Raw genomic sequence first — 11,419 nt, 5'->3', positions numbered from 1 at the left:
AGAGATGGGGTTTCACCATGTTGACCAGGATGGTCTCGATCTCTTGACCTCGTGATCCACCCGCCTCGGCCTCCCAAAGTGCTGGGATTACAGGCTTGAGCCACCGCGCCCGGCCCCTACCCATTCTTAATTTGAGTTGGAACTGAACATATTTCGTGAGTCTCCTGCCTAGAATGAGGCTTACCTTTGAAAGGCTTTTTCAATCCTTTGTGTTCCTCTTTAGTACTTACCATATGTAGCTATAAAGTTATTTAAGTATAACCCTCTCTTTCCTAGTTTGTGAAGTTTCTTACAACTCCTTTAGCTCTTGGTATGATGTCTTGAATTTGGTAAGGGGCTCAAATGTTGAGTTCATCTGGAGAGCTTTCTTATTTGGGAGAGTATTAGTTTAAGATATCAATGTGTAATGAGATAAAAATTCAGAGGAATTTCACAAAATATGTAGAAGAACCTAAAAAGATGGGGTATGTTTATTTGTCACCATTTATTGGCTGGAACCTTAGTGTGATTCTATCACGGGCCTTGCTTTTTTGAGATGGAGTCTTGCGCTGTCGCCCAGGCTGGTGTGCAGTGGCACAATCTTGGCTCACTGCAACCTCCACCTCCCAGGTTCAAGTGATTCTCCTGCCTCAGCCTCCCAAGTAGCTGGGATTACAGGCGTGTGCCACCATGCCCAGCTAATTTTTGTATTTTTAGTAGAGACAGGGTTTCACTATGGTGGCCAGGCTGGTCTTGAACTCCTGACTTTGTGATCTGCCTGTCTTGGCCTCCCAAAGTGCAGGGATTACAGGCATGAGCCACCGCACCTGGTCGGGCCTTGCTTTTCGTAGCATCTGTAGGACACTCATCTACTTTTTGAAGCTGTTAATAGTAATTCAGCAGGGCCTGTATTGCATCAGATCTATGGGAAAAGTACTGTGTCCTTCCAGTTGTAAATACACAATTAAGTATAGTTTTACATAGGAAGGTTTAAGTATAGTGGGAATAATGCTAGATTGACCCGAGAAGTTTTGCAGTGACTTTCCAGAGGATTTCTATAAAGCCCTTGTCAGTGTATCCTTACTCATTTCAGTCCCTGTAGTAGCTGTGTCCTCTTTAGATGTGGCTTCTCACATTTGCGTATGTTCATTCTGTCCTAGGCCTGCTATTTACCCTGGGTTATCCTTGGATTCAACTATATCATCGGAGGCTCGTAAGTGATATTAGATATATATAATTGGAATATCTTTCTCTAATCTTTATACAACTTTAAAGAATCTCAGCATTGATGCATTAAACCTTATACTTATGGAATAATTTCACTTCATCTAATTGATTAGATCTTACGGCTTTAAGCACATTGAATATTGAATGGTTATGATTTTGTAAATTTATTGTTACATGCAGTACGTTCCTATGTGTGTATAGGAATAAATATGTGTATCTGGATTCACTATTCAGATTGAGCAAACATAGACTTAATTTGTGTCTGACTCGTCTAAGAGCTATGTATAAAATTACTATGTCTTATATTCATAAAGCATTTCCAGAATGCCTTGGAAACTGCTGACCAATCATAGAAATCCAGATTCTTAGATAGGATATCATTTTGCAAGTGGTTTGATAAGACAGAACTTTGTTTTTGTTTTGTTTGTTTGTTTTTTGAGACTAAGTTTCATTCTTGTCATTCAGTTATGATCTTGGCCTATGGCAACCTCTGCCTCCCAGGTTCAAGCGATTCTCCTGCCTCAGCCTCTGAGTAGCTGGGATTACAGGGGCCTGCCACCATGCCCAGCTATTTATTTTATTTATTTATTTTTTATTTTTAGTAAAGATGAGGTTTTGCCACATTGGCCAGGCTGGTCTTAAACTCTTGACCTCAAGTGATCCGCCTACCTTGGCCTCCCAGAGTGCTGGGATTACAGGAATGAGCCACTGCGCCTGCCTGATAATACAGAACTTTTGGCCCACCAGGGTCAAATATCCAGTTTGTTGGCCAGGAATTAGAACTAGACTTAGGAATACCTTTAATTTATCCAGGCAGAATTTTAAAGGGAGGACACCAAGATGCAGCTTCTCTAAGAATTCCCATTTCTTCAGTTTTTCTTTTTATTTATTTATTTATTTATTTTTTCCAGATGGGGGTCTCGATCTGTCACTGAGGCTGGAGTGCAGTGGCGTGATCTTGGCTCACTGCAACCTCTGCCTCCTGGGTTCAAGCAGTTCTCATGCCTCAGCCTCCCAAGTAGCTGGGATTACAGGTGTGCACCACCGCACCTGGCCACTTTTTGTATTTTTTGTAGAGATGAGGTTTTGCTGTGTTACCCAAGCTGGTCTCGAACTCCTGACCTCAAATGATCTGCCTGCCTTGGCCTACCAAAGTGCTGGGATTGCAGGCCTGAGTCAGTGTACCCAGCCAGAACTCCCATTTCTTGTACTACGAACTATTTTCAATATTTTAATCGATTTTCATAGTACTAGCTCTTCATGTATCTGACATATTTGCTCTGTGTGATCCTAGAGAAGTGAATGAATGGAGCAGATTGTGTAGGGCAAAGCATGTTCTGAGCTTGGTAAAGCCATTCTTCCACTCAGGAAGGCGAAGTCTGGAAGTAGCCGCAGGGGTTGATTTGTCCCTGACAGGAATCATGTTTCAGGTGAAGACAAAGACGATATGTACAAGTAACAGTAGATCTGTACAACCTCGAGGTGACCCGTAGGTAAGCCATGGGAGAACTGAAGAAGGTCAGTGTCGATTTTAGGATTACAGGATTGAAGTCAGCTTTCCTAAGTGATCTCTGTGGTGTCTTACACCCAAGGGTACAAGAGGCAGGAGAGAGGTGCTTAATGGCTCCAGGAAAGGGGGAACAGGGATTTATTGTTCCTCTTTTCCTTACTCCCACGCTTCTCTCTTGGTAGCTTTCATGTTTGCCCACATTTTGCAAATACAGTATTCATGACTGAAAGCATTCAGAAGCTTCCTTTGCAACTTCCCCAACTCTTGAGGCAGGAAGTAGCAAAGACAATATTTTGAGGATAGGCTGGTGCTTGGAAGCGATGTCAGAGGGGCTGCCGGCCTTGAAGAGCGGCGGGCCTCATCGGTTCAGCAGAACTGATTTTCCGTCTCCCTCAGAATGCATTTGCCACTCAGACTACAAAAGGGCTCATTATCAGCTCTCACAGACTCGCAGGGACTACATGGGCTGCCTTGAAGGCTGTCTTCCTTATGCTATTGGTTAAAACTTGATGCATCTCACTGTATTGCTTGAATGTCTTTAAACTCATTCTGCTCTCTTTGCAGGGTAATCAATGAGCTTATTGGAAATCTTGTTGGACATCTGTATTTTTTCCTAATGTTCAGATACCCAATGGACTTGGGAGGAAGAAATTTTCTATCCACACCTCAGTTTTTGTAAGTGTTTTTTCCTGCCTCATCTAACATTTTACTGCCTGTGTTCTTAATGCATCCTAATAAGAGCTCCCTGAGGAGTAGGATTTACCCCCACACCCCATCTGATGGAGAAATCTGAGGCAACAAATGACTTACCCTAGTCACACAGTCACAGGAAGTCAGGGACGAAAGCCTCAGCTCAGTTGCCTTCCTGGTGCTGTTTTACCAGGGACCACTGACGACTAGATTCCAGCATCACAGGAGGCACCTCAGCCCACGGAGCCTGCTGGAGGACCTCATACAACTCTAGAGTGCAAGGCAGTGGGCTGGGGAAATGGGTGTTTTTCTTTTCTTTTCTTTTTTCTTTTTTTTTGAGACGGAGTTTCACTGTTGTTGCCCAGGCTGGAGTGCAATGGCGCGATCTCAGCTCATCGCAACCTCCGCTTCTCAGGTTCAAGTGATTCTCCTGCCTCGAGTAGCTGGCGTTATGGGCATGCGGCACCATATCCATCTAATTTTGTATTTTTAGTAGAGACAGGGTTTCTCCATGTTGGTCAGGCTGGTCTCAAACTCCTGACCTCAGGTGATCTGCCCACCTCGGCCTACCAAACTGCTGGGATTACAGGCGTGAGCCACCGCACCTGGCGTGGGGTTTCTTTTCTTGGTACATCAGTTTTTACCCATGATTTTGCCCAAGGAAGGGTAAGTTGGCTTGTCGGTCAGCAATTTTAATTTTATATTAAATACTATGGAATAGACATTTTATAGGATTGTTCAGCATTAAAATGAGAGACTTGAGGTTTGTATAGTCCCAACCCTCTGGGAGTTTGTGCTCTTGATCTGTTTTTAGGGTTTACTGAAGTGGGCCGCTAAGGGCAACAGCTTTGATTTTTGAGACCAACTTGGGTTTGAATCCTAGTCCCCTCAGATGGCAGTTTTTACATTGGGAAAGTTACTTAATCAAACCTCCAAGCTTCAGTTTGCAAGTCTGTAAATTGTGGGGGAAGCCCAAGTCTCATAGGACTGCACGAGTAAGATACACTTTTGGGAGCACAGTTGTGGGTTCTTAGTAAGTAAAGCTAGTTGCCATATTCTTTTTTTTTTTTATTTTTGAGACGGAGTCTTGCTCTTTTGCCAGGCTGGAGTGCAGTGGCATGATCTTGGCGCACTGCAGCCTCCGTCTCCTTGATTCAAGCAATTCCCCTGCCTCAGCCTCCTGAGTAGGAGGTGTATGCGCGCCACCACACCTGGCTAATTTTTTGTATTTTAGTAGAGAAATGGGGTTTCACCATGGCCCGGATGGTCTTGATCTCCTGACCTCATGATCTGCCCACTTTGGCCTCCAAAGTGTTGGGATTACAGGCGTGATAGTTGCCATATTCTTAAAGGTGGGGGTAGGAGAGCAGGATTTTGACTAGCTGGGAGGAGACGCGCACTATTACACACAAAAGCATGTAATAGTCGTGTGAGTTTTCCGTCACACTAGTGAGGCAAAAGGCTGTTGAAGAAGGGACCAGTTAAATCACCATCTGGGTGTCACAGCCTGCCTGACAATCGTGCCTAATCTCATGTCAGGGATGTGCCGTAATAGCTTACATTTAAAAGCTGTAAAAAAAACAAACAAACCAAACTCTTTCACATCTTGCTAATTTTAATGTTTTGCAGTTCTGTCATTCTTCTGAGGGATCAGTGAGGGCAGTAAATCTTTCTCCCCTTCCTTTTATAGGGTAGGGTTATGTTTTTCAAAGACATTTCAAATCGTGAGCTGTAATATACAGAAATACATCATATTGATGGTCGTGGTGTGTGTGCTTTTCTTTAAGAGAATAAAAAGAAACTTGTTTCTCTTGTTTCTCTTCTGAGCCTGGAATTGCCTTCAGGCTAAAAAAACAAATGACCAATCTGGTTTCTAATTATCAAAGGACATAATAACAGCACATTTGGCTTTCTGATCTAGGTTTATCAAGTAGGATGGCAGATGCATCAATTAAAAAAAGCTTGGCGCTTTTGGGGGGCAGCCAACAGTTACTTTACTTTAAATGGCCATATTCTAACTTAACGGCTTGTAGATACTTCTCAAATGTGGGCAACACAGAATACAAGATTCTAGTGGCAAAATCAGCCGAGCCCTGGCGTCTGCCTTCCACTTGAACTTTCTCCGTTGGTGGAAGTCTTTCTGTTAAATTTTGCATACAGATCAGATGACAAAATATAGCTCCTTGCAAAAGCAGTAACTGCTTTGAAATCACCATAAATTTTTGTTGATTATGTATAATTGGGTATCTTTTTATACTAATTACTTGCATTTAATTTCACTATCTACTTAAGCAGTGGAGATGGCTTCCATATTGTCTTAGAGTGAGTAGCAAAGCAAGACAGCCCTAGCAATGCCTTTGCAAGTGTTCTATTTTATGATGTGTTTTGGAGGAATATTATTGTACAGAAGGCATGGATGTTGAGAAACCAGTGCTTAGAAATACATTTTGATTTAATGGTAAAGCTGTATTTGTTTAAAATGCAGGCGATGAGTAGAAGGAGATGCAACTACTTTTCTAAATGGAGTGCTGATCCATTCGTAGTACCCTTTTCCATTTAGAGAAGTAGTTACATCTTCTCTGTACACAGTACATTTTGTGTTTAAATGGGGTTGTTTTCTGTTTTGGGGAGAGGCATGAAGGTGTCGAGTGTGATGTAAACAGGCTCCAGTTACTGACTGCTGTCCCTTTCCAGGCAGGAGGCTTGTGTAACAAGTAGCACAGGACGCAGGCTCTGCAGCCAGGCTGCCTCGGTTGGAATCCTGTCACTTTTGAAGCGCTTCACTCAGTGTTGGCTCAATTTTCTTGTTTATAAAACAGGAGTAATAGTAATGCCCACCTCATGAAGTTGTGAAGATCAGATGAATTTATAAGCAGGCAGCACCTGGTATAAGGTAATGCTCACTAAGTTCACATAGTAACCGCTTTAGTATAAGGTCAAGTATAAAGCCTGTCCTCTTCATGGTTTCTGCTGTGGACAAGTCACCTGTCATGGCTTACCTTGCTGCTTACCTTGCTGCCGAGAGGGGTTTAAGCAGAGGTATCGGATCATGCTCTCTGCTTTCAAGCAAAATTTTAAACATGAGGATCTGATAAGTAGAATAGGTTTAAACACATTCTCAGTTTACTAATAAAATGGTCAAGGATGGGAAATAGTTGGAAAATGCTATTGAGAGTGTAGGCTTTGGTTTATGTTCTCTTAGCTGTTCTGTGAACTCTTAGTTTATTAATTTTAAGGTGGGAAATCATCTAACCTTCTGCAGCCCCAGCTTTCCCACCATCTGTGAGAAGGGAAGGATGCAGCTGGAAGGCAGATTCTGAATACATTTTAAAACATACCCATACTTCCGACATAGAAAGCTTCTTCCCCAGTCTCCTTTGATGGGCTCAGCTGAGAGCCTTTTGGAAATGCTGTGCAAGGCTCAAACATGCAGGCTGTGGATTTGTCCTTTGAAAGTGAATTTATTTTGTATCCTTGATCTAGTTTGATCCATATTTAGATATACCAAGATGCTATCAGTCATTCTTTGGTTGTTGGGCTTGTGGGTGTAATATTTTTGTTTCCATACTGTTCTGCATAGATTACTTTTATAAGCAGAGAAAAAAATGTTCAGAGTGTGAATTTAGCTGAAATCTTAATACATTTAAGAAACATGGGGCCGGGCACGGTGGCTCATGCCTGTAATCCCAGCACTTTGGGAGGCCAAGACGGGCAGATCAACTGCGGTCAGGAGTTTGAGACCAGCCTGGCCCACATGGTGAAACCCTGTCTCTACTAAAAATGCAAAAAAATTAGCTGGGCATGTTGGCGCCCGCCAGTGATCCCAGATACTCAGGAGGCTGAGGCAGGAGAATTGCTGGAACCCAGGAGGCAGAGGTTGCAGTGAGCCGAGATCGTGCCACCGTACCCCAGTCTGGGTGACAAAGCGAGACACCGTCTCAAAAAAAACCCATGAAAAACGAATGCTGTCAGTGGTCAAAGTTAAATAAGACACTGTCGCTCACCACCTTCGACATGACAGATGCCATGGGAACAGCAGGAGAGGGAGGTATTCTCGGAGCTCAGAACACTATGTAGAAGTGACTTTGTTCTCTTCTCTCCCTTTGCATCCTTATCTTTCTGCACCAGGTACCACTGGCTGCCCAGTAGGAGAGGAGGAGTGTCAGGATTTGGCGTGCCCCCTGCTAGTATGAGACGAGCTGCTGATCCGAATGGCGGAGGCGGGAGACACAACTGGGGCCAGGGCTTTCGACTTGGAGACCAGTGAAGGGGTGGCCTCGGGCAGCCGATCTCAGGCCACCTTTCCGCCCAGTGCTGGGTGCGCTTAACAACCGCCTTCTAGCTAACACTGTTGGACCTGACTCGCACTGAATGTAGTCTTTCAGTACGAGACAAAAGTTTTTTAAATCCCGAAGAAAAATATAAATGTTCCACAATTTTCACGATTCTCATTCAAGTCCTTACTGCTACGAAGAACAAACACCAACTGTGCAAATTTCACAACTGACTACATTTTTTGGTGTCTTCTCTTCACTCCTTTCCATCTGAATAATGGGTTTTAGCGGGTCCCAGTCTGCTGGGACCGAACTGGGGCGCTGGGGTGGGGTCACCAAACCCTTCTCAAAAGGACGCTTATCTCCTTCTTGCACACATGCCTCCCTCCCTCTTTTCCCACCCCCCACATTTGCAACTAGAAGAAGTTGCCCATAAAATTGTTCTGCTTTTGACAGGCTCTCTTATTTATTGACTTTTGCCAAGGCTTGGTCACAACAATCATATTCACACGATTTCCCCCTTTGGTGGCAGGACTGTAGCAATAGGGGGAGAAGACTGAAGCAGCGGATGAAGCGCTTTTCTCAGCTTTTGGAATTGCTTCGACCTGACATCCGTTGTCACCATTTGCCACCTCTTCCGATGTGTTTTTATAAAAAAAGCACCACCGAGTCAGTGAGGACCACAGATTGGTATTAATGAGATATGAGGGTTTTTGCTGGTTTTTTTTTTTTTGTCTACAAGACTGCAATGGCGTTGCATCTAACACAGGGTTAGGTTTAAACAGCGGGAGATGCAGCCCCTTTGCCTTTCATATGTAGGGCCTACTGGCTGTGTGTACCCAGAGAGTTGGGTTGCGTTGTGTTAGGTGATCATGTCGGCTAAAGGGAGATACTCTATTTGAGAGGCTCCTGGGCATTGATTCCATTTCTGGATATGTGTTCATTGAGTAAGGTAGAGGAGAGACCCTCATACTCGATTTAAATAATATCTTTTTTTTTTTTTTTGCCTACCCTCCATTTTTTGGTTATGTTTCAATTGATTGTGAGGAAGGTGCAGCTCCTGTCTGCACGTGGATCATTTTTTAAGGCTAATTAATATAAGCACATCTAAGGGAATCACACATGATTTAAGGTTGTAATGGCTTTAGAATCATTTGGGTTTGAGGGGCTATTTTGAGTCATGAATGTACAAGCTCTGTGAATCAGACCAGCTTCAATACCCACATAGGTGGGCTTTTCCCATCAGAGCTTGGCTTATAACCAAATAAAGATTTTTGAAGGCTATGGCTTTTCACACAGTTATTTTATTTGGTGACATTAGCTGAAAGCAGACTGTTAGGAGCAGTATTAGTGACTGCCAGACTTTGAGGCAGCTAAAAAGGCTTCGAACATTTTGATCAGTTTCTTTTCAGGAGACATTGTGCTCTAATGGTATGACTGTTCTTCCCCCCACCTTAAACAGTGTGATGTGTGTTTTCCTAGGAAATGAGAGTTGGCGAACAGCTTCTCATTTCGAATAGAGTTTGTGTGTACCTCTCCATATTTAATTTATATGATAAAATAGGTGGGGAGAGTCTGAACCTTAGCTGTCATATGTTTCATTGTTGACCTGTGGCCACAATAAAGTTTACTTGTAAAATTTTAGAGGCCATTATTCCAATGATGTTGCATGTACACTCGTTGTACAGGCCTGTGGACTCACAGTATGTGTAAGAAGATTCTGACAAGTGACCCGGAGTCTCCAGTGTACCCTCTTACCAGTCAGCTGCCTGAGGGCAGTGATTTTTTCCTAAAGGTTTACAAGTATTTAGAACTCTTCTGTTCAGGGCAAAATGTTCATGAAGTTATTCCTCTTAAACATGGTTAGGAAGCTGATGACGTTATTGATTTTGTCTGGATTATCTTTCTGGAAGAATTTTACCAAAACAAGCGATTTGAGTTTTGACTTGGTAAGATAAAACATGTCAGTGGATTCTCTTTACAAATGGAAAAAAAAAATCCTTATTTTGTATAAAGGACTTCCCTTTTTGTAAACTAATCCTTTTTATCGGTAAAAATTGTAAATTAAAATGTGCAGCTTGAAGGTTGTCTGTGTTAAGTTTCCATATCTCTGCTCTACTGTCTCTTGGATATCATGTCATCTATGTAATCAATCGTCTCTTGAAGAGCATTTAGGAAGTACCCAGTATTTTTTGCTGGATTAATTCCTGGAAGCAGAATTCCTGGGTTTTCATTTTAGTGAAGGAGGATGCTTCCTAACTTTGAGTGAGGAGTCATATCTGATTGTAGTATGCTTTATGGCATTTTTGTAGCTTCTATCCAAGGATCTGAGCCCTGGAACTTTATAAAATTAGTTTAATCCCATTTCCTCATAAGACACACACAGACCAGACAGCAGGTGCCACGACATTCCTGAGCCTTTTTTTTTTCTTGAGGGTGAACCATCCCAGTCTATCTCTGGCCTTCCACAGACCAACCTCACTCAGCACAAGGTGAGGTGACAGGAACCAGGCTGTGTGTATGTCCCTCTTCTATTACTGGGCAAATACTGAAGCAGTAGAAAAAGATCCTGCTTATTTAGAAGGACACATTGCCAGTATCATTGTGTTCTAAGCTACCCTTTGAATGACACTGACCTCATAATCGGCCATGTTGCAGTTGCCAACATCTTTGTTTATTGCCAACTCTGTTTCTGAGGTCCCTGCCCCTCTTACACTTTCAGCAGTAACTTAATACTCTGAATAAATAGCCTTTGGGAGAAGTTACTCCTTTCTGGACTTTATACTGTTTGTATCTGAGAAGGCTGGGCTGAGCAAATGAGTTTACTGGCAGTTCATTTGTTTGTCTTGCAGAGTGACTCTGGTGATCAGAATTGGCCGGGAATACCACATCCCATGATTTACTTCTTTCTTCCTTCAGTCCTTCCTTTCCTTCCCTCCCTCCCTCCCCTCTTCCTCCCTCCCTCCCTCTCTTTTTCCCTTTCTTTCTCTTTCCTTTCTTTCTTTGAGATGGCGTCTCACTCTGTCACCCAGGTTGGAGTGCAGTGGCACGATCTAACTTACTGCAACCTCCTGCCTCCTGGGTTCAAGCGATCCTTCCACCTCAGCCTCCTGAATAGCTGGGACCACAGGTGTGTGCCACCATGCTCGGCTAATTTTTTTGTATTTTTGGTCGAGATGGGGTTTCACCATGTTGCCCAGGCTGGTCTTGAACTCCTGAGCTCAGGTGAGCCACCTGCCTCGGCCTCCCAAAGTGCTGGGAATATAGGCATGAGCCACTGTGCCCAGCCTTTCCCGTGATTTATATGTGTGATTTAAGCCTAGGCTCCTTCCCATGGGTCCCCTTATCTCACATCAACTTTGCTTGTTATAGTAGGAACCCCATGTTCAGGGGCGCACCTGGGCACTGAGCCAGGTACTTTATGAATCAGCCTTTAATTTACAGTTTTAAAATCTGGCTGTACACAAGCATTAAACCTGAGATTTTTTTTTGAGATGGAGTCTTGCTCTGCCGCCAGGCTGGAGTGCAGTGGCGCAATCTCGGCTCACTGCAACCTGGATAAAATGCTATTTCTGGCTGTTGGTGCTGCAGCCATTGTAGGTAATTAGGTGCTGGCAGCCTAACCTGGAAACCTAGCCACTATTTGTAAGTATATTTCTATGGACAAAACATTATGAGCTCCAAATCCATCAACTTGAATGAAAAGGAATCTTTTTTTTTTTTTTTTTTTTTTTTTTTT

At 43.2% G+C, this 11,419-nt stretch overlaps 1 protein-coding gene across 2 annotated transcripts in view; it reads left to right on the top strand.

Moving 5' to 3' along the window:
- Positions 1-9,763, top strand: part of DERL1 (derlin 1) — a 32,281-nt gene extending 22,518 nt beyond the window's left edge. For both annotated transcript variants that reach the window (XM_017530718.2, XM_037739326.1), the window contains 3 exons: positions 1,140-1,192; positions 3,281-3,391; positions 7,535-9,763. In XM_017530718.2, the coding sequence (XP_017386207.1) occupies positions 1,140-1,192; positions 3,281-3,391; positions 7,535-7,673 (303 nt within the window). In that variant the 3' untranslated portion in view covers positions 7,674-9,763. The remainder of the gene's footprint in view (positions 1-1,139; positions 1,193-3,280; positions 3,392-7,534) is intronic.
- The last annotated feature ends 1,656 nt before the right edge of the window (positions 9,764-11,419 follow it).

Source organism: Cebus imitator, unplaced genomic scaffold (genome assembly GCF_001604975.1).
Source record: "Cebus imitator isolate Cc_AM_T3 unplaced genomic scaffold, Cebus_imitator-1.0 Scaffold68, whole genome shotgun sequence".
NCBI lineage: Eukaryota > Metazoa > Chordata > Mammalia > Primates > Cebidae > Cebus > Cebus imitator.
Note: the sequence above shows the minus strand (reverse complement) of the source record. Positions and strands in the feature narration are given on the sequence as shown.